General features: G+C 49.2%; 1 protein-coding gene across 2 annotated transcripts; it reads right to left on the bottom strand.

Moving 5' to 3' along the window:
* Window positions 1-2,412: 2,412 nt before the first annotated feature.
* On the bottom strand, window positions 2,413-20,121 carry GP2 (glycoprotein 2). Of its 2 annotated transcripts, none has more exons than XM_007516549.3 (11): window positions 20,087-20,121; window positions 17,819-17,896; window positions 14,485-14,889; window positions 12,174-12,284; window positions 11,217-11,428; window positions 10,368-10,516; window positions 8,245-8,493; window positions 6,997-7,159; window positions 5,900-5,984; window positions 4,682-4,726; window positions 2,413-2,622 (listed from the first exon to the last, which is right to left on the bottom strand). In XM_007516549.3, exons 2-11 carry the CDS (start codon window positions 17,892-17,894, stop codon window positions 2,564-2,566), a joined length of 1,554 nt encoding a protein of 517 aa, XP_007516611.3. In that variant the 5' UTR covers window positions 17,895-17,896; window positions 20,087-20,121; the 3' UTR covers window positions 2,413-2,563. The 2 variants fall into 2 exon arrangements, with proteins under 2 accessions (XP_007516611.3, XP_060028837.1); XM_060172854.1 differs by having other exon boundaries at window positions 17,819-17,946; window positions 20,087-20,117.
* Between the last annotated feature and the right edge of the window lie 3,361 nt (window positions 20,122-23,482).

The raw sequence follows: 23,482 nt of genomic DNA, 5'->3' as shown, positions 1-23,482 counted from the left end.
CCTCTGACGTGGGGGTAACAAGCCCTACTGCAGAGGATTGCTGGGAGGGTTAAGTTAGGCAAGAGTGGGAGGCATCTGACACCCTAGTTGTATACCCCATGTGCTGGGGGGGGGGGGAGTGGCTCCCTTCCTCATGCTCCTTGAGTCAAGTCCAAGGATGGTCTCCTTCTGGCCACATGCAGGAGACTAGAGGGTAAAGAGACTCAAGAGTGGCTAGGGAGATAGCTCAGCTGATAGTGTGCAGGACTTGGCTATACAAGGCTCCTGGTTCGATTTCTAATACTGCAGTTTTCCTGCTTTGCCTCTTGTGTGAAGCTCTCTCTCTCTCTACCTTATATGAAATTTGTAAAATGAATCTGAAAAAGAGATGCAAGGAGCATCTGAACCCATTAATGGGAAGAAGAAGGGACAGCTGTGGTGGTCCTGGTGCTGGTGGTGCTATCTTTTGCCCCCCCCATGGGTGTTTTACAGACACACACACACACACACACACACACACATTGACTTCTTGCCATTTATTGACTTTCTTCCTTTGTCACTGCTGCTTCCCCTGAAGGACTAGGGCTGGGGGCACTTGTTTGGGTCTGGGACCCAGAATCCAAGTGTTTGCCCTTTAGAATTGTAGCGCTCCATGAGTTTGCAGCTGGACTAAGACATGTCTGGTCAGTGTCTCTCTGCAGCTCAAGTCAGCATGGGAAGGACCCACCTCACATGGGGTTCCCAGAAATCCAAGGTTTGGCAGAATCCCACACAACAAATAAAAAAAAAATCCTTTTGTGTCTGAAAGTTCTTCTCTGTAACTTTCTAAGCTGTTCATTGCCATTTGCCTCCTCTGGGCATTCAGTTCTACACTTAGTCTCCCCAGCCCCATATGGGCTTGGGGTTCTCTCACTGCTCCCAGACACACATGCATACACACACACACACACACACACACACACACACACACACACACACACACACACACACACACAAAGGAGTAATCACCCTTCAGCTTCTGTCAGCTCAGCTGGTCTGTCTGTCCCTGTTTAGTTGACTGCCTCTGCTTTTCTGTGCCCTCCACCAGCCGCTTCTGGAAGCTCTTTCAGGACAGAGAATACGGCCTCCCTAGGGGCAGCTCAGCTGTCTCCTTGCTCCTCCATTGCCCTTCCAGGCCAGAACTTGCAGATGCCAGAGCCACCGTCATTTCCCACCTGCCTCTCTGTGAGTGTAGCAGCTCTGCATCCTCTCACCAGAAAATGTTCAGGAAGCTGCTATTCATGGTGCAGGAAACAGAACCCACGGGGCTAAGTGAAGCCTCTGCTGTGGTGGCCCCTGGGGACAGCTGCCCTAGAAGCTCCGGCATTTACTACAGACCTGCCTGTCCCATCTCCTCACCATCCCTGGGTGGGTCGCTGGCCTGGCAGCGGGCGATGCACTGACCCAAGCAGGGAGATTAGATCCCCATGGCTGACTTGATGCTGTCCCCAAATTCGGAAGTGACATGAAACCACAGTGTCGATATTGACTCGAGGATGAACAAGCAGGGAGAACTAGTTTCAGAGAGAAAGGACCGTGACGAGAAGCCCACAGAGAGGCAGCTGGGATGGCTGTGTGGCTTCGGCAAGGTGATGGGGTGGAGGGGAGACTGGACACGGCGGGGTTTCCTGTGCGTCCGGCTTGTGTCTTCTGGCCCTTAGACTTCATGCCCCTTTGTCCTTGTCATTTGCTGCCCTTTTACCAGGAGTGGGGCTCTATTTCTTGTACCCAACTCTGCTCTGAATAGGGGGAGACTTTGGAAAGACTTCTCTTGACAGGTAGACAGGCTTTGCCCCCCTTTTCCTGCCTCCTTCACCCTATGTTATTCTCTGTGAGGCCTGCTTGGAGCAGCTTTCTGTGCAGCCGTGGGGAGGAGAAGCTTCTTCATGTGTGCCTTGCTGTGGGGTGCTTTGTGAGGATTCATTAAGGAGTTCTCCCCAGGCTCTGCTGCCACAGCCCACTGGCAGGGCCCCTGTGACCTCTTCCTCTGGGATCTTCCTGCTTGAATCTCAGAGCAGGTGCCCCTCTATTCCAATCAGATGTGGGGTGACAGCAGGTCTGCATTCCCCTCCCCCATGGGGCAGGTCCAGAAGCTCTCGGGCCCCAGGGGAAGGAGTCTGTGTCAGTTCCATGGAGTGATGGGGGCAGGGGAGCAGTGGGGACCAGCCTCCCCATGGCAGGGTCTATGCAGATGGCTCTTTGGTGCATTTCCACAGCCAGTGCCAAGACCACAGTTGGGGGAGTGAGGCAGAAGCAAGCACCTGCTCAGCTCATTAGTCATAAGTGGGTGGTTGGGAGAAGTCACCCCTTTTTTCCTCCTTCCTCCCAAGAACACCAGACCAGTTATCCCCCTGGAGTTACAGACACATGCCACACCTCTGGGAAAGGCTGGGATCACAAGGACATTGAGAAAGTTTACTCTCAAGGGTCCATGGGAGAAGAACCTGTTCGTGATCTGGAGGAGCTAGAGGGAGAACCAGAAGCCATCATCACCAGAGGGAGTGGGGGGCACACCGGTGTCCAGGCCAGGTGGCCAACGGAGTTCTCAGAACAGCTGAGCCAGGAGGACTGGGACGAGGAGGCTGGGCCAGGCTGCCATGAAGCCTGAAATGCAAGAATTCTGAGTGTCAGGGGCGACAAAGACAGAGTTTTGGGACTCAGCTGGTGGGCCCCTGGCTCCTGTGTACAGTGGCAACAAAGGCAGAGTGTCCTTTTTGTCTGGTCTGGGTGGCAGTCCCTGGAATGTGGCACCAAGGGTCTTGTGTTTGGGGCAAAGCTATCCAGTGACCAGGCAGTTTCTCCCTTCCCTCTGAGCACTGGGAGCAGGGTTTTTTATTGCCTGTGTGAGAGATGTCTGATCTGCCCTTTCCAGGTCTGGTTCATAAAACATTCGGACTGGGGAGCTAGCTCAGCCCATTATGGTGCCACTTGCATGACTGAGGTCCTAGAGGCTGAAGGTTCAATACCTGGCACCACCGTATACAGACCTAGCCACAACTCTGGTTCCATCTCTCTTTCTTTTCTTTCTTATTCTCTCTCTCTCTCTCTCTGTGTGTCTCTCTGTGTTTCTGTTTCTGTCTCTCATAATAAGTTAATAAATAAATATATTTTAAAAGGCAGAATTTCCTAACACAGCAACTTGACAGAAATCCAGGCCAGATGACTTGATGCTTTAGAGACCCACCTTGGTCCTCATTTTTATTTTGTGAATAAATAAATAAATAAATAAATAAATAAATAAATAAATGGTCTGGGTGGTGGTACACCTGGTTAAGTGCATGCATTACCATGCACAAGGAACCAAGTTCAAGCCCCCCACCCCGTCCCCTCCTATAGGGGGAAAGCTTCACAAATGGTGTGAAGTAGGGCTGCAGGTATCTTTCTGCCTCTCTAACTCTCCCTCCCTCTCAATTTCTCAGTAACAGCAAATAAAATAAAGTTAATTTTTTTTCAATTACAAATGACTTAAAACCTCCTACATGATTCTCCATATCTACCTTCTAGGGACAGATGAAGAAGATCCAGACCAGGACATGGGGGGAACACTGGAATTGCCAGAAGTTTCCAGAAGACAGAAATCTGAGTTCCCAGTCATGGCTAGACTCAGAACTGCCTCCCCCTGGGTGAGTCAGGGGGAAATATACTATCGTCAAAAAAAACCAGGGACTGTTTGTCATAGCAGCTAACATGACTGACTAGTGCAATCAGGTGTAGTCATGTGACTAGGCATTAGCCAATGACGTGGAGGTGGAAGGACTTAATGTGACTTAAAGCTCTTTGACTACCATCTGTCCTCCATCCTGTTGCCCAGGTTTGAGCTCTGGCAGCCATCTTGGGCCATCAAGATGAGGGCTCACACCTGAAGATGGTAGAGAAGTGAGCTGGAAGGAAACAAATTCTGGGTGACTGCATAGTATTCCCCTATGAGCTGCTTTTGGTTTTCATTTGTATGCAAAAGAAACAAGCTTCCATCTTTGCTAAGTGGTCTGTCACACTTCTCTCTTTTATTGAGCTATCGGAAAAGTCACAACAGATTTTTGCACCAAAAAACAGAAAAAATATGTCATTACTTCCCCATCAACCCAGTATTTCTAAACAACTTGAACATTTTATTGTCTGTTTCCCAGCTGGAATATGAACTCCAGGGGCCAGGTGGTGGTGCACCTGATTGAGCACACATGTTACAATGTGCAAGGATCTGGGTTCAAGCCCCCAGTCCCCACTTGTAGGGGGAATACTTAGCGCATAGTGAAGCAGGGATGCAGGTCTCTCTCTCTCTCTCTCTCTCTCTCTCTCTCTCTCTCTCTCTCTCTCCCCCCCTCTCTATCTCCCCTTTCCCTCTCAATTTCTAGTTGTTTCAATCTGATAAATAAAAAGAGTACCAAATAAATTTTTTAAAAAAGAACATAAGCTCCGTGGTGGAAGGAGCCTGACTTGTCTACCTTCAGAACACCTGACTGCTCTACCTTTGGAATCCAGAACAGGCCTGGCACATAGTAGCTGCTCCTCAAACATCTGACTCACCTGCTAGGCTGTGAGCATCTGGATGGCTTTGCCCACATTAATGCCTGGCATTATTGGGGTCTGAATGAGTGAGTCCTGAGTTAAAAAGAGGGAGGGGAGAGTCAGGAGGGAGAGTTCAGGGCAAGAGAAAGTGACCAACCTGCAGTGCTGGGGGTTCTGCTCATGACGCCAAGGGCCGAGGCACCTGGGGACGGAAGAAGAAGGTTAGTGTCCTCTCAGTTGAGCTCCGGTGGTTGCTACAAATCCTCTCATCCCATCACCACAGCCAGTGATGCCCCACACTGGGGTACCGACTACCTAGCTGGTACTTAAAAAATTATTAGTGGGGTTAATGGTTTATAGTCAATAGTAAATAAAATTGTTGGTACATGTGTAAAATTTCTGTTTTCTGCAAAACACCCTCACCCCCACAGCCTGGGCCCTCCAGAGGGGAAGGACTCTGGGGGGAGGGGAGGCTGGGGAATGATGGTGGATTTTAAATTGCAAGTTTCTAACCTCCCAGCTACCCTTTGGCCACCTGAGGCTCAACTCGGGCAACTCAAGGCAGAGCCTTCATCATGGGACAGCTTCAGTTTACCCATCTTGATGAGGCACTGACCTCCTGAGCCCCTGGAGGGCACTGCTGTGATAATTCACATTCATGTGCTTAGCACAGGGCCAGGCACAAATTATCATCAATATTTTTGCTATGATTACTAATTTCTAGCAACTATAAAAGAATTACTAATATTACTGATAAATAAATGTTACCACATCTTCATTTCTGTAGGACAACAAAACAATGCCGTCTGAATTTCTGAATTCCCTAACTTTGGCGAGAAGTGAAACCAAAGTAATTTTCAGTCTCCCTGAATGCATGTTCTAGAATGCTGCCGCTGGATTTGTGCGAGACAGCCAGGGGCCAGAAAACCACATTGGGTTAGAATCTGGATTTCATCTTAGAGATACTGAGTTATGAGGATGTGGGAGTAGAAGGAAAAACGAGAAAGGCTTGGACTTGGAGTGAGAGCCAGCTAATCCTAACTCCAGTCGTGTGGGAGCTGTGGGCCTCAGGCAAGGCACTTCATCCCTTTGAAGCTTCATCTTTTCAGCTGTAAGTGGAGTGCAGCCCGGGGAGGTGGAAGTGAACTGGTGGGTTCTGAGAGCTTGGCCTGGCCTGTCTCACAGGAGGCCCAGCACAAGCAGTAAACGCAGCTGCTACTGTTTCCCACAGCAGCTCACAGAAACAGGTTCACCAGAAGAGGCTGCGCTGAGAGGCAAGAGAGGCCCGAGGCTGTTGGGGTGGTGGCCCAGGCACCTGTGGTCAGCTGGCAGTGCCTGGCTCAGCTGGCTTTGTCCCCAGATCTCAGCTACTTACCTCTGCGGGTGATGGGTCCCAAATCCAGAACCCTGGCTGGATTGAGAGCTGTCACTTGACTGCGGAGCCGATTTTGTGAGCAGGACTGTGAGGATGGAGAATTCTCATGTCAAATGTCAAAGCCCCTAAGAATGGGAACTACTCCCCAGAGGACTCTAGCTCTGATGCTGTGGTTATCACCTTCTAGAAAGTTCCATGTCATGCCAAACTCCCCTGAGGCACCTGCATTTGAATCTCATCTCTCTCTCTCTTTTAGCTATCTAATTTGGAACTAATTTCACCCCTATATTTCTGTTAAAGAATGACTTCCAGGGCCAGGTGGTAGTGCATCTGGTTAAGTGCACATAGTACAAAGTTCAAGTCCCCGATCCCTACCTGCAGGGAGGACACTGGAGGCAGAGAGAGAGAGAGAGAGAGAGAGAGAGGGAATAACTTCAACTTTTGAAAGTTAACAACACTAGGTATGCCTGTGACACCAAAACACAAAATAACCAGCCAACAAATGGCAGCCATTGTCAAGCAGTGCCAGATGGACACTGGAGTCGCACTGCCTTCAGACCTGATTCCAGCCCTAATATTGTCTAGCTGTGTGGTCCTCCTGCAGGGGACTTCTATATGCTTCTGTTTCCTCATCTGTCCACTGAGATTGCTGAAAGAATCTGCTGCAAGGATTATTGTGAGAATTAAGCAAGTAAGACATAAGGACATTTAGTGCAGTTACTAACAGAGAGAAAACACAAGACAAGATAGTTGCTAATAAAATCATTTAAATGTGTCTTGTGGCCACCCCCCCAAAAAAAATTAGTAGTAGACATGCTAATGTATTTGCTTTGCTTCTGGGGACATAGTGATTGTCGGAAAATAGATTTTTTTTTAAGGAAGACTAAAATCTACTCATTCATCTTTCCTTCTTCCATCCTGTTCATTCTCCCACCCACCTTCCATTTTTCTATCTCTTCATCCATCCAGCCTTTTTCTTTCCTTATTCGTCTCCTTCTTTACAGTTATTCTTAAATCCAACTAAGGTCTATAAAGAGTCTATCAGATGTTAAAACCCATGTCAAGCTTGGAATCACTCAGTCCCAAGAGATACTCACCGGCTGGCATTGTTCACTGGTGGAATCGCACAGGTGAACCTCACAGTGCAGATAAACCAGGTCATAATTCCCAGCAAACATGAACATCTGAACCGAGAACCGGCTTTCTGAGGACACCCCATTCTCTGCCACATAGATGGTGGCATCATTCTGATTTGGGCAGCTGGGAGGAGAGAGGACAACAGTCTAATATCTGCAACAATCAGGGGTCCTGAGACCCTTGGCTGCACCTCTAATTTTAAAGAAGTCACCAGAGAGAATAAAGTCCTCTTAACTTCCCTCCAGCCTGGTAGCCTGGACTTCTTCTGAGCCTCAGGGCTTCCTCCAGATTCAGGGCTGGAAGGAAGTTAAGATTCAGGGCTGGGCAGTGGTGTACCCACTTGAGTGCACTTGTTACAGTGCACAAGGACCCAAGTTCAAGCTCCTGCTCCCCACTTGCAGAAGGGAAGCTTCACAAGCAGTGAAACAGTGGTGCAAGCGCCTCTGCATCTCTCTCCCTCTCTATCTTGAGTTCCCTCGGCCTCTATTCAATACATAAAATTAATTAAAAATATATTTTTTAAAAGACATATGGTTTAAGTTTGGGAGGCAGCAGGGGGGCACATCCTCTGGAGTGAGAGAAACTGGTTTCAAATTCCAACCTGATGCACTTTGTGAAGTGATCACTGACAGGTTACTTCAACTGACTGCATCTCTATTTTCTTATCGCTCAAGTGGAGACAGACATGGGCAATCTTCACAACCCTCCTAGAGCCGACATGAGCATTGAAGAAGCTAATCCATGTCCAAGCTTAGCACGGTGCTAGGCACTACAGCTAAGCTCTGCAATGCTTCGCAGTCCTCGTATTACCTTTTAGATCATCATCTAAACCCTTGGTTTCACTGCCAGTTAATGACATTCAAGCTGATTCCATATTAATCAGAGTCAGCATTAGCAATCATGGGCTATCATTAATCACCCCCTATTTTCAAGCTATGAGACACTTGCCAAAGTTATAAAAAATATTGAAATGAAAAGAAAATGGAAACCCACTGAGATCTCTTCACAATGCCCACAGTGCATGGATACTTTAGGCTGGAGTTTTAGGACTGATCTTCCCTGGGTAAAGGGTCATCATATATAACACCAATTTTTTTTTTCCAAAGAGGAAAGCCAGTTGAGACAAGCTTCTAGGCAGAGATGAGGTGATCATTTTCCTCTCAAACCTCAGGTAGAGCTAAACGAGAACTCCCAGAATGCTCAGTTACCTATTTCTGATGATGAAATACTTCACGGGGTCTTTCTTATCCTTGGTGGGTGTGGCATAGCAATTCCGCAAGAGCAGCTTGAACTGGGACGTGTCCCCTCTCTCCAAGATGGCGCCCACATAGAGCATGGACTTAACAGACAACAGGACGGCTTCATCGCCTTCATAAGGAGACGTGTAGTTCTGGTCCTGGAAGAGGGCCATCCTGACAGTGAACTCTCCCTGCCCACTCAAACTGACGTTCAGTGAACTGAGAAAAGGCAAATCAAGAGAGGGAACATCAGGTTTCAATCAGGACAAAGAAAACAAGCATTGCACTTAGGTGAGGCTATAAAAGCAGAGGCATGTATCTGATCCCTAAGCAAACAATTCAGTCGTTTGCTTAAGCTGAGCATTTATTGTCTTCTAGGTGCTGGACCTGACAGACCTCACTAGCTCCTTCCTTCACTTGAAGGGCAACCAGAAGTGCATGCCTCTGTCCTCTCCCCTGGAGTGTGAGGCTTGGAGTCAGTTCTGTGGGTCTCTTTCCCACAATCTTCAGCAGGAAAGTATTAACCAGATGAGTGGCTTTATTTGGTTATTCCTATGAAAGCTGGACTCTACCACAATAAAGTAAGGGAGATAAAAAAAAAATCTGTGTACACATATGTTCTTAGCAGCACAATTTGTAATAGCCAAAACCTGGAAGCAACCCAGGTGTCCAACAACAGATAAGTGGCTGAGCAAGTTGCGGGATATATACACAATGGAATACTACTCAGCTATTAAAAAATGGTTACTTCACCATTTTCAGCTGATCTTGGATGGGACTTGAAAAATTCATGTTAAGTGAAATAAGTCAGAGACAGAAGGATGAATATGGGATGACGTCACTCCTAGGCAGAAGTTGAAAAACAAGATCAGAAGAGAAAACACAAGTAGAACCTGAACTGGAATTGGCACATTGTACCAAACTAAAAGACTCTGGGGTGGGGGTGGGAGAGAATACAGATCCAAAAAGGATGACAGAGGACCTAGTGGGGGTTGTATTGTTATATGGAAAACTGGGAAATGTTATGCATGTACAAACTATTATATTTACTGTCAAATGTAAAACATTAATTCCCCAATAAAGAAATTAAAAAAATAAATAAAGGGGAAAGAAAAAGCACAGAACTTGAAAAAAATTAATGACTTTTGATTACATATTTATTTGTTATTGGATAGAAACAGAAATTGAGAGGGGAGGAGAAAGCAGAGGAAGGAAGAGACAGAGAGATACCTGCAGCCCCACTTCACTTGTGAAGCTTTCCCCCTGCAGGTGGAAACTAGGAGCTTGAATCTGGGTCCTTGCACACTGTAATGTGTGTGTTCAACCAGGTGCACCACCACCTGGCCTCAGAAATTGAAGATGTATATTCATATTCATGCCATTTGGTGAACCCACAAGGCAATGGGGAGATAAGAAGGGCACCCTGGATTTCTGACAGCCACAGAGCATCCCCTGGCAAGCTGAGGAATGCTAAGGGCTTCATTTGCCCCCCCCCCCCCCCCACTACAGAGTGATGGAGCAGGGAACAAGACAGACAAAAGCCCCATCTCAAAAGGAATTCTATCCACACTATTCTTTGGTTCTATTTCTGGTGATTTGGGGCTGCTGTTTTATCCAATCAAAACTGATCTCAGCTTCAACCCCAAGTCTGCTGGGAAGCCTTCCTGGCCCCCTCCACCAAGATTAGGTCAGTGGCCTTTGTTCCCTGACCTCATAACTCCCCCTGCTTTGCCTGCACTGCATTCCTCTTCCTTGGAAATAATTATTGATGTAATTAGCAGTTTAATGCCTTTCTTCCTCAAGATAAATGGCATTGCCATCCAGTTTGGGTCCTTAGCACATTTAATTAACACTGCTGCGTGTTGCTGCATTGCTTCTTAATAATAATCTTTAATACCCACAACACAGCCTACATCTGCCTGGTTCATGCTGCACATTAATATGTGATCAACTAGTATTTGTGGGGTGAACCATCAGTGCATGGAGAGCTCCGAAAGGAGGCAGGTAGCACCATGTGGGCACCGAGACCTAGGCCTGAAGTCGCGTGACTGATGTCGGGGTTATGGGTCAAAGGGTAAGGGGCAGTGGCCTACCTTACGATGGGCTGTAGGGCAGTTTGGAGGCTGACTTTCATGTCCAGTGGGTAGGCACACTGGAAGCTGACCTTGAGGATGGTGTCTCTGATAATGAAGTCATTGACCAAGGAGACGGTGTTTTTGTAGATGGCATGAGTTTCGTTTCTCTTTGGCACATAAAAAACAAACAAACAAACAAACATGGTGTGTATGTGTGTGTGTGTAACTGATACTAAGATCTATGTGACTCCATGGTCTATGTTGTCGACCCCACTGCCTTCCCTGACTTCTGATCTCAAGGAGGTTGATGGGGGCTCCTCCCCAGTGGCTCTGAGACTTGCTTGCAATGAGACAGTGAGAAACTCTCAATAGAACAACAGGGGCCAGGGAGATAGCTCAGCAGTGAAACTTGTGCCTTGCATGTATAGAGATTAGGGTTCCATCCCTGGCATGAAATACTATTATTTTTAAACGTAGGCATCTGGGTGAGGGGTAGCTCAGTGGGTAGAGTCAGCACTTGAATGTGCGGGACCCCACAGTTGAGCTTCAGCATCCCCCTACACTGGAGCAGAACCCAGGCCTCTCCCTCTCATAAAATCAATCAATCAATCTAGAGATAAATAATTGACCCTTGGGAAGTGGCAGGACCCTCATCATTCTGAGCTGAACTGCTCTGAGTACAGCTCACACCGACTGAGCCTGAACCTAAGATTTCTAGATTCTGCACAGACCACTGTGGGTGTAATCTTACCTCCCCCCACCCAGAAGCCCAGAGTCAAAGAAACTTGCCCAAAGTCACAGAGCTCAGAGATGGATCCTACCATCCTTGCTCCTAGTTTCTGGCAGCAAAGGTGTCAGTCCTCTTACCTCCAGAATGTTCCCACAAGCAGCAGCCTGAACGGGGCTGATCACGGACATCCAGTTCCTGTCCTCTCTTTGCATGATGCTGCTGCAGTTCCGGTCCTGCAGGTAGGCACTGACCTCATCCCCAAATCCGAGGCTGCTCAGGTGACACCGGTCCAGGGACACCTTGATCTCACGGTCCCCACAGTCCAGACGAGGCTGCAAATCGTCGACACCTAGAAAGGTGAGAGGGGAGTTGGTGGAACTGGTGGGGATCTGGCTGCAGAAGGCAAAGCCACTCTCCCAGCCTTTCTGGAAAAGTCTCTGGTCCCACTGGGAGCGTGGGCGGAGTAGAAGGGCCCTGGGATCTGGGTGGAATACAGATCTGTGTTTGCAGAAGGTGATGCCGGCAGAGAAGCCTCTAGTCCAAGATTACCAGGCACCCAGTGTGCAAGTGTGGGGAAGGGGTCATGTCCATTTCACTTTGGGGTCTCTGTCCTGCATCCCTAAGTGATACTCATGGTGGGGTGTTATGTATTCTCCCAGCAAAATCCATCGATTCATTCTTTCACTCACTCATTTGTTCATGCCTGTATTAAGGTTCAGAGAGGATGAGTGCCCTATTGCAGATGCCAGAGCTACCTTGTGGCAAATCCAGGACTGGCATAAGAGCCTGCCCTGAAGATGTTTAATGCTGGTTCTCAGGACCTTAGTCTCTTCTGAGTGCAGCGCCCCCCCCCCCCGCCCCAGGCCAGAGCCACTTCCGGAGACTGTGGTCCAGTGGCTGACCTGCAAGCCTGTTCCATCCCCGCCCACCCATCTTTGCACCTGCTGTGAGAACCCACATTCCCTGGCCTCGTTTCCAGCCTCACAGACCCTGGCCCATGTGTTGTCCTCTCTTTGAAGGCCCCTTCCTCCTATCAGCCCACCAGGGTCTCCTCCCAGTCAGTGGGGGTCCCCTGTGCTGGCCTAAGTGCTTACCGGTGCTGTTGAGATCCTGTCTGCAGAAGCAGCCCCAGACACCGTTCTGAAGTGTGCACTCCTCCTCCGGGCGGCAGTCCTGCTCACACTTTTTCTGTGCGGTGGAGGCGTCTCCAGGGTGGAAGCACAGAACAAGAGAGTCAGGATGCTGAGCAGGGCCCACCTCAGGCCACCAAGGCCAACCTGTCCTTGTAACACCCAGGGCTCTGTGACTTGGTAGAGTGAAGGATCAAGTCTCAAGCTCAGATCTTCTGACTCCCAGCCCAGCCAATTGAAGAGCTCGGAGCTGTCATCTTAAAGCTTCTCTCATGGCAGATCCTGTGCTGAGTACTTGGCCTGCATGACTTGGTTCAGGTCTCACGGGAACTACATGAGACAGGCTGGCCTAGTGTTTACTCATATGAAGCCAGAGCACCTGAGTTCCAGTCACAGATCCACAAATCTCACCTCTGGGACAGCAGGAGAGTGTGACCTCTCTGTGTGACTTCCTACCCTACCCCAAATCTAGGATAATTAAATAAAATCTAGTTTTTACTGGAGTTGGTGGGAAGATTGAAGGAGTTAACGCCCTTCAATGCCTACAACAGAAGCAAGGACTGTGTAAGCTTCATGCATCAGCTGTGACTGTCGACATTACCCACTTTTTCACGTGAAAAAAAACTTGAAGAGGTGGATCCTAAATCCAAATAAGCCTGGCATTGTTTCACTTTTCCCAAAGGGGCACCAAGGAATGAAACATGGGCCTCACACATGCATCACCCTGTTCTAGTTGCCCATTTTTTAAAATTAATTTTCATTTTTATTAGTGATTTATTATTGATTTACAAAACTATGAGATAACAGGGCTATAATTCCACACCGTTCCCACCACCAGAGCTCTGTGTCCCCATTCCCTCTATGGGAAACTGCAGCCGTCCTCCCAAGGTCACAGATATGGGTTGACTATTACATACACATCCATTTTTTTTTCCTATGGTCCTGCCTTCCCTTCTACATTAAACCCTGCTACTACTTCTGAATGTCTCTCCTTTTTTCCTCTTCTATCTCTGGGTCCTGGTGGAATTGGAGTTCAGAGCCCTCTGGTCATCTGGACCTAGAATTTTCCCCCCACTGGGAGTATGGACCAAAATCCTTTGTGAAAGACGAAAGGTGGGAGTTCTGACTTTTGTAATTGCTTCTCTGCTGGACATGGATGCTGTAACTTCCCAATTTGTTTCAACACTAGTGTCACTTGGCTGAGGGAATGTTGATTGGCAGGGTTGTTGATGTCAGTGGATACCCTTCCCCAGGACAGATGCCAGTAGATCTCATTCTCCACCAAACCATTGTCCTGTTTCACCACAGGGACTTGGGCCCAGCCTCCCCTTGGTGCTCCTCCCTCCTCCCCCATTTCCCTGTCCCCAAATCTGCATCCATAGAACCCAGTCCACTGAGGTTTAGCCTGTACTGCCCTTTGCTTTGTTCCCTAGATCTCATCTGTGAGTGAGATCAACAGGAATTTGTCCTTCTTCCAGCCCAATTTCTAAACATCTTATATATTGAGAGAGAAAGACAGACATACATACAGACAGACAGACAAACAGAGAGGAGAGACACTACAACGCCATTCCACCATCCATGGATTGATCTCCCTTAGTGCTGTTCATGGTGCCCCCATGTTTGTCAGGGCTAGAATCCAGGGCCTCACACATGATATGATGGACACTCACTCTACCTGATGAGCTATATCCTAACCCCTGAGTTCTTAGTAGTATAGCACGCATGACACACAGGTATATATATCAAGATAGATTTCTCAGGAGAAAGTCTACCCTTGAGTCAGACTTTCTGGCTATATTTGAAATGTAGAAAGACGCAGTAACCCTTGACACTTTTTTTTGCCTCTGGAGTTATTGCTGGGGCTCGGTGCCGACACTACAAATCCACTGCTCCTGGTGGCCATTTTTTTCTATTTTATTGGATAGGATAGAGAGACACTGAGAGAGGAGGGGGAGATAGAGAGGAAGAAAGAAAGACACCTGCAGACGTAATTCACTGTTTGTAAAGTATCCTTCCCCCGCCTGCAGGTGGGGAGCTGGGGGGCTCAACCCTGGATCCTTGCATGGTCCTTGCATTTTGTACTATGTGTGCTTAACCAGGTGTGCCACCGCCCACTCCACCCCACCCCTGCCTTGATGCTATTCCCAGCTGAGCAATAGCAGGCAGGAGCTGGGTGGGTGGAAGGGGAATGGGGATGCCTGCTTCAAACCCCCTGGTCAGCCCCACCCACTCTGCCCAGCCCTGGGCACTTCACTGGGCAGCCCTGGCTCACCTGTGCAGTACCTCAGAGTGCACGCAGGGGTGCCATTCAGCTGGTACACATAGTAGCCACCAGGACAGGCCTTCACCTGGATCTGCTGCTTCCAGAGGCAGCAGTTGCCACTCCAGTGTGCGCAGGCCCTGAGGCTGACGACGCCCTCCTCCACGGTTGGGTGGGTCCCATTCAGCCACATGGGTGCCTCTGTCTGGCAGCGCTTCACCGGGACGCAGGTGTCAGCCATCTTGACTCCTCCATCTCCCACAAAGCGGTACCAGCCACTCAAGTTACTGTCACACCTTGCACCAGAGTCCACTGCTTGGTTCTCTGAGCTTCTGGAAGGTTCGTCCAGGGAGACGTAATTCTGGCAGGGGTCCAAGTCCAGCCCGGAGGAACTGATATCCAAGGGATTTCTGTAATCTGGAAAGCAACCATGGGCTTGGGGTTACTGAGGGACCCCAGAACCTGTGAGACTTTCATCCTCTCAACACACTCCTGTGTGGGACATGCTGGGGACCAAATAGGTCCAGAAGTTCAGGATCCGGCATTTAAACACATCACCTCAGGGCCAGATTATCAATGAAGTCGCTGTGCAGTCTTTAAAAAAAATATTATTTATTAGACAGAGACAGGGAGAAATCAAGAGGGGGGGAGAGAGAGGGAAAGAGAAAGGGAGACATCTGCAGCCATGCCTCGCCACTTGTGAGGCTTCCCCTCTGCTTGTAGGGACTGGGGGCTTGAAACCAGATCCTTGCACATGAGAGCATGTGCTCTCAACTGGGTGTGTCCCGCCCAGTTCCTTTGTGGGGTCTTCTACACAGAGAGAGATAAGGCAGGGTCTCTACCCAGCACAACCCCAGGGCCCCAGGGTATAGTTTCTCTGTGCCTCTACACACTTGATTCCATTTAAGCAATAGCTGTGTCTTCATTCTAAGGGTCTACACGCCCAGCAGAGAATCCTTAAAGAGCAGTAAAAGAAACAAGAGTAGGAGTGAAAGCTATAGTAAGACGACTCCCTGCCCAGAAAGACATTTGCTATATAGTATTCAGATCTCTTCTATGCATGTGCTGAAAATAAAAGTTAGGGGCTGGGAGAGAGCACAGTGGTAATGCAAAAAAAAACCTCTCATGCCTGAGGCTCTGAGATCCCAGGTTCAATCCCTGGCACCACCAGAAGCCAGAGCCAAGCTGTGATCTGCTAAAACAAAAAACCAAATAGCTAAAAATTAAAATGATTTGAGAGGGGCAGCAGAGAGAGCTCACTAGGTAGGATGCATGCCTTGCTTTGTCTGTGGCCCTGGTTTATGTTATGCCACCAGAAGAAACTCTGGTGTTGTAGGGTATCTCCCTCTCTCTACCTCTATGTCTCTATCTGAGTAAAAAAAACATCCTGGGACAGTGAGGTCCTAGCCCTGCAAAAAATAATAAATAAGAAGTAAACAAACAAAATAAAAAAGTGACTTTTTACTTTTCTGTTAGCAGTAGGTATATACAGTGTAAAATTTCTTGGCCTCAGCACCATTGGCACTGGTTTGTGGGGACTGTCCTGTGCATTGCAGGATGATTAGAGGTATCTCTGGACTAGATGCTTGCAGCACTGCTAGATGTCTCCCTGGAGAACAGAACCACTTGTCACATAGGACCTGAAGGAGAACCACAGGTCACATAGGACTACCTCCTACTGTTGACCTTATTTACTTATTACCAGAGCACAGCTCAGCTCTGGCTTATGGTGGTACAGACGATTGAACCTGGGACTTTGGAGCCTTAGGCATTAGACACTTTGGAACCTTAGGTATGAAAGACTTTGTATAACCAATATGCTCTCCCCACTCCCCAGCCCACTGCTGATCTCTTGTGCAGTTTTTAAAAATAGATGCAGGGACCCAGATGTGTGATGAGCAGAGAGGTGAGGGGGCCCCAGGCTGGTCAGTCTGGCTTTAGATGCAACTCTGTACCTGCTGGCTGGGTGACCTTGACAGGTGGTTCAGGTCCCTGAGACGCATCAGCAGATCAGCAGCTGTGAGCCACTGGTTCCGGTCAGCACCCATTCCCACGCCCTGGGGGCACGCTGTTTGCCACACCTGTCTCCCCAGACTGTTATTTACTTAATGTGTTCTCTTCCCGGACTCCTTTATGAGATTTTCTTCCCCAGGAACAATGCCCATGACAGCCCAAGTGTAAAGTGCCAGAAATGTTCTTAATCCACACGAGATCTGTATGTAGGAGTGGTCTTTGAAAGGCTATATGAATCGGTTAGGCACCCCATATTGGGAAACAGGTCCCTGGTTTGGGGAAGTAAAATCAGATGCAATTTAATTATGAAGATTATTCTGGGGCCCAGGCAATGATGAACCTGGCTTAGCACTTACATTACAGAACATAAGGACCCAGGTTCTACCCCCTGGTCCTCACTTGCAGGGGGAAAGCTTCATGAGTGGTGAAGAAGGGCTGCAGGTGTCTCTCTGTTTCTATCCTTCTCTATCTCCCCCTCCCCTCTAAACTTCTCTGTCTTTATCCAATAATAAATAAATACATATTTTCTTTAAAAATATTATTCTGTTTCCATTCAAGGTCACCTCTTCTGTACTTTTAAAAATATTTTATTTATTTTTAATGAGAGAGGGCCAGAGCACCACTCAGCTCTGGCTTATGGTGGTATAGGGAATTGAACCTGGGACCTCAAGAGCCTCAGGCATGAGAGTTCTCATGATAGCATGAGAACCACTAGGCTGTGTGGCCAGCCCAGCTCACCTAGTCCTGATTTGTTGAGTGAGCACTTGGGTGGTGAACCAGGGGGACATTTAGCAAAAGAGATGCTCCTGCCTTGTTTATGTGCAGTCTCCACACTTGCTGTTCTTGGCTTAACTCCTCTTGCTCTGTTGTAATTTCTCAATCGTAAGTGGAGTCCTTCTCTAGCTCTTTCCTGGAGCCCCAGCCACAAGTTCTAGGATACTTTTGGCCTGGTGTTGAGCCTGAGAACCCCTCCTCCAAACTTCTAAGATGCCCAACCCTTTGATTTTTTAGAAGAATCACAGAAATATCACTAAATGCAGAAGGAATGCAGAGGAAGAAGGCACTCACAAGAAAACAAGAGCTCCTGGGTGATTCACATCCTCATATATCTGGGCTTCCCTCCCACATCCCGGGCACAGGGCCTTGTGTTAACTCACTCCCATTGTCCTTCCAGGGGGAGTTTCCAGGTTGGCTCATGGAGGGACTGTGATTGATTACAGTCTCTCATTCTGCTCCCCTTGACTTCTCTGTCAAGGTCCCAAGTCCCTTCCTGCGCTCACTCCCAGGCAGGGCCGGGCCCCAAGGACACCAGGCAGGCAGACAGAGCACGCACCTTGCTGCTGTGTGGACACCAGGCTCAGGACACAGGAGGCCACGGCCAGCCACAGGGCACAGGAGGCGGCCATCATTTCTGGAAGTGAGATACACGGTCACTCTGCAGTGTGTGGACTCTGCGTGCAGCTGGGGGGTGGGGAATGCATATACAGTGAGGGCCAGGGGACGGCAAGCCTCACGTCCCAACAGCACCAGGGCTGTGCTAAGGCTCAGGGTCCCTCAGCTCTTTTAAGACTCTGAGCCTCCCTCCAGGGAAGGAAGTATCTGTACCCCCACTTCACAGAGGAGGAAGCTGAGACTCAAGAGCATGTTTACCCCAGAAATATTGACTGAGTCCCTCCTCTGTGCCAGCACCACCTGGGAGGTAATTTGCTTAAGTCCCCACACCTGTGTTCTCAGGAATGGACCTCTGACACCTTAGTGGAAGGCTGCCTTGTTTCTTTTTTATTTCACAATGATATAATATAATGTAATACAATTAATACAATACAATACATATATTAAGTATATGCCTTCTTGTTAAATATTTATTTGGGATAGAGACAGAAGTTGAGGGAGGAGATAGAAAGAGAGACAGACAGAGAAGGACCTAGTGGGGGTTGAACTGTTATGTGGAAGAATGGGAAATGTTATGCATGTACAAACTATTGTATTTTACTGTCAACTGTAAACCATTAATCCCCCAATAAAGAAATTTAAAAAGCTGAAAAAGAGAGACAGAGAGACATCTGCAGCCCTGTTTCACCGATCATGAAGCTTCTCCTCTGTAGGTGGTGGCCAGAGGCTTGAACCTGGGCCCTTCTGCACTGTAATGTGTGCGCTCAACCAGGTGCAGCATCCACCAACATTACTGCTGTGGCTCAGTGTCTGCACAGCAAATCCCCTGCTCCAGGAACCATCTTTCCTTTCTTTTTTTCTCTTTGATAGAGACAGAGAAATTGAGAGGCAAGAGGGATCTAGAGAGGAGAGAGAGACCTGCAGCACTGCTTCTCTGCTCATGAAGCTTCCCCCTAGGTGGGGACTGGGGCCTTGAACCGTGGTCCTTAAACCTGGTTACTGTGCACTTTACCTGCTGTGTCGCTACCTGGTCTCCTCTTTTTCTCTTCCTCTCCATCTCTCTCTCTCTCTCTCTTACTCTTTCTCCCCCCCCCTGCTTTTTTTTCCCAGTTCCAAGGAACAAACCTAGAGCCTCATGCAATTGGAATGCCACTGAGCTGCCTCCCAACCTAATTGTTTTATCCTCCTATTGTTAGAGAGAGAGAAAGGAAAAGACACCATAGCCCTGCTGCACCCTGCCAGGAGCTCCATCGGTGCTGTCCATGGTGCTCCCATGTGCGCTGGAGGTCAAACCCCGGGCCTGAGGTACGTACGGTGAGGCACGCACTTTGCCCTGAGAGCCACATCCCAGACCCCCGGGCTGCATTGTTTCAAAGCAGGCATGACTTGCGGAGAGAAGATGGGGTTATAGGAGTTGCAGTTTGCCAAGAGGAAAGCCAAAAGCCAGCTCCCAGCTGGCTGGCACTGCACAAAGTCCTTGAGGCTCTGAGGCCAAGGGGTCCTCCAGGCAGAGGGAAGGGCCACAGCACCGTCAGAACCTACAGACGAAAGGGGCATCCACCCTGCCTTGGTCCTGAGCATCAAGCACTGACCTGCAGGGCTGTGAAGCATCTTCTGGGGTTGGGGGCATGCTGACCCCTCCAGCACAGCACGTGGCATGCAGGGGACTTCAGTCAAGGTGTAAGAGATGAAGAAATGGATACATTCAAGGACAGGGGGCAGAAGTCAGGAGCTGTTATGGAGAGCCTGCTCATGCTCAAAGGAATAACATTTCCTCTTCTGGAGAGCTCTGTCCTTAAATAGGCAGACCACTGGGTGGCCTCTTATAGCCTCTGAAAGACCTCAGATGGAGACAGAGATCTCTGTCTCTGGAAAAGTTCTGGTGAACAGGCTCTGAGCGACAGCAAGGACTGGCAGCTCTTAGAGATGCCCACCTGAGGAGAAGCTTCTCCTGTTGGGAGCGTCCAGGTGTGGGTAGAGAACCATCTTTAGGTCTAAGACAGCTTGATGGAAACTGGGGGGTCATGGCTGACCGGACACAGAGAGGCCTTAAGAACACTTGGAAGAAACAGGGCATCAACCCCTTGCTGGTTCTGAATGTTTCCAGAAACAACCCTCAGCAAATTCAGAGGGTCAGGGGTAGGGGACCCAGGTCCCCGCATTCCTCCAAAACAGGAGGAAGCCTGCTGAGGTGTGAAGCAGAACTTACCTTGGAGTGAGAACAAGGAGCGGGTTCCTTCTCCTCTGGCCAGTCATGGGAAAGCAAGCCTGCTGTGAGTATTTATTTACTTATTTTTTTTACTGTGATTTCCCACCCATGTGCCTCTCCATGATTGGTGCTGAGGTATGACTGGATTGGTGCTGTGTATGCCAGGCGTACACAGGGCCTGTTGGGTGCATTGACGATAAGATAAGCGATGGACCGCAAAGGATGGGGAAAAAGGGGATGGGGAAAGAAAGGACTTCTGCCACCACCTCTCCCCCCTTCTCCAGTGCATAGCCTCCAGCCTCCCTGCAGTTGGTCTCCCCCTTGTGCAAACATTACTCTGTAAACAAGAGTGAGACAGGCTGACAGCATGGGAATGCTCCGGTGCCCCAGAGTGCTTTGCGCTCCCTACTTCTCACATTTAATCCTCATGCTCACCCAGTGACTCTGGTGCCATGTTTATTACCAAAAACTAAACACTAATCAAAAGGAAGCCTAATACCCACAGAAGAGTGGAGATAAGTCAAACAGGCATTTGTTTGCACAGTGCGTTTCCAACTGTACTCTGTGTTCCCAGCTAATCACCTTAGAACACGTCTGCTTCTGTCTGAAGGCTGCTCTGCTGGGAAGCAGTGAGACAGGGTGGTAGGTGGTGGAGGTGGGGAGGAGGGAGGGTAAAAAGAAAGGAGAGTGGGGGCTGGAGAGCTCCCATTTGGGGTCCAAGGAACCTCCCCTACCTCAGAGTCAGGGGAAGTGGAAGTGGGGGGATGGGTGGTGATGGAGAATGATGGAATCACACAGGTGGACAAGCCTTCTGGGTTAAAGCTGTACACAAGGCTCTGGGTTCAAGCCCTGGCACCATCTGCGAGCACCATAGACAGCACTGGAGTCACTGTATGAGTGGCAGGCCGGTGTTGTGGTGTTCCTCCTCCCCCTGCCCTCTCTTTCTCTTTGCCTCCAGGGTTATTGCTGGAGCTTGGTGCCTATACTACAAATCCACCGCTCCTGCAGCCATTTCTTTGCTTTTTTTTTTTTGGATATGGCAGAGAGAAATTGAGAGGGGATGGGATGATAGAGAAGGAGAGAGAAAGACCACTTATGAAGCAACCCCCCTGCAGGTGGGGAGGCTCAGACTGGGGTATGTCGGTCCCTGTGCTTCATCCTATGTATGCTTAACTCAGCGTGCCACAACCCGGTCCCCTGTCCCTCCTGTCTTGCTTCTCCTTCTCTCTCTCTCTCTCTCTCTCTCTCTCTCTCTCTCTCTCAAATAAAGAAAACATGGCCTGAGGGTGCTGCTTAGCTGTGGGACAGCACATGTGTGAGGCTTTGGCAGCACATTTTAAACAGCAACCAGAATGGTTTCTCCTCCAACCCCTCTAGAAATGCAGGTTGCCTTCGAGATGAGAAAACATGCAGCTGCGAGGAAGCTGTGGGTCTTGGGCTTTCAAACTCCAGACTTGAACCTCGCTCTCAAGGCAGGGTAGACATCAAGGAGTTCGTCAGTGAGTCAAATCTTTAGAAGCCAGGGTCTGGGCAGTGGCACGCCTTACTAGAATACAATGTGTAAGGACCCAGGTTCAAGTCCTTGGTCCCAGTCTGCAGAGGAAAAGCTTCACAGGTGTGTCTTTCTGTCTCTGTCTCCCCACTTCCTCTTGATTTCTCTCTGTATCTACCTACTCAATAATAAGTACAGTATATATATATTTTAAAAGAAAGGAAGATAAATCTTGCAGGACAAATGGTGACTGCCTCTTCAGTGTCACCCCAGGGCTTTTTAAGGAGCCAAAGCTATTTCTGGTGGGCGGGAGCACAGAGATCCTGGCATTGACAACAATTTCCAAAATGTCAATCTGAAAAAAGAAGTCCTCTGAGTCCCCTCTTCTAGGCCTTCTGCATTTGGAGGACTGGCAGCTCCTTACTGTGGAGTCAGTAACCACCACACATTCAGGATTTCAGTATTCACCCAGGTGCACAAACCAGCCCACGGGTCCACTCACTCTGGCCAGGGACTTGTCCAAGTCTCCCCAGAGGCCACTCCCAACCTTTCCCTGCCTTTCAAGTGCTCAGTCTTGCCACTTCCCTGGCACCCCAGTTCCAGCCACCATGTCAGGAGGGTGTTTTTGACCACCTAAGGGGACCCCTTGCTTCCACCCTAGTTCCCTTCCATACTATTATCTCCCCCTGCAGCCAGATGCCACAGTGTCACCTCCCAGCATTAGCCCCACTTTCAGCATTTGGAGCTGACCCCCTGCCCATAACTCGTCCCTCACACACAGCTCTCCCCACCCGCCTTGACTTTCTGTGGTTCAGCCAACTTTGCATCTCAGAGCCTTTCTGCACCTCCAAACCATTGCACATCCTCCTCCTCCTGTTGGCTCCGATTAATCTTATCTCTTAGATTCCTTCTCCGGAAGCCTTGTCTGATCTGGACAAGCTTGTTAGGGCTGATTACAGTCAGACCCGACCACCCTCTAAGGCTGTGGGATCTGTGTGGCCCTGTGCCCTCACTTGTAAGCAGTGCCTCAAACCCATGGCTGTGCACATCCTCAAACCTTGCTGGGGAGACAAGGGTCCTGCCTCCAGCTCCCCTGCACCTCTTTTCTTTCCCTTGCCTTGTCCACAAAGCGTTTATTGCCACATGTCATCACCGTTACTGTTGGACTGTAGCCGTGTGTAAACTTCAGCTTCTTTCCAGTGGGACTCATGTTTTGGGGGTTTTTGGTTTCCTTGGTCTTCATAAAAGCTCCTGGCCTTGAATTCAGGTTCAAAATATCTGTTTTGAATTAAGTGGAAGACCTAGCTAATGGAGAAGAAAGGAAGGGAGCAGTGTGGCAAAGGAACTCATTTGGCTGTGCTTTCTGGTCTTGCCTCGGACCCTGGTCTCTGTGCTGCCCTGGGTTCCGCCATCCCTGAGTCAAGAGTGTCGCTGAGGCTGCTCAGGGGTCCGCCAGGCTCAGCTCACAGTGGACAGGCCACATCCAAGGAAAGCGCTTACATAAGACATCATGAGATTAGAGGCCTCTTAGCTCAAGACAGGCTGTTCCCAAAGCCCCACTTGCTGATACACACATGTGGCTTTTCCAGGGACCGTGGGGGCTCTCAGGTGGTGGCAGGGCCTTGGCCCTTCCTGGAAAAGCTTCAGGTGGAGTCCAGGGAGGCAGCTGGTGCCGAGCAGGCCTTTCCCATTGTGTCAGCTTCCACTGACCCACTGGACAGGGAGGTTCAGAGACCCTCGGGGTAACCCAGTCAGTGGGGCACAGCTGTTGCTTGGCTCCTGGCTGAGCCTCAGGGAGCCTCCGGGATCCCCTCCTGCAAACTGACCCCTCCCACTGGGTGACAGGTCTGCTCACCACGGTTGCTGTGACAGTGACTGAGCAGCTCTATATTTCCCAGGTTGGA

Source organism: Erinaceus europaeus, chromosome 15, assembly GCF_950295315.1.
Source record: "Erinaceus europaeus chromosome 15, mEriEur2.1, whole genome shotgun sequence".
Taxonomy (NCBI): domain Eukaryota; kingdom Metazoa; phylum Chordata; class Mammalia; order Eulipotyphla; family Erinaceidae; genus Erinaceus; species Erinaceus europaeus.
Note: the sequence above shows the minus strand (reverse complement) of the source record. Positions and strands in the feature narration are given on the sequence as shown.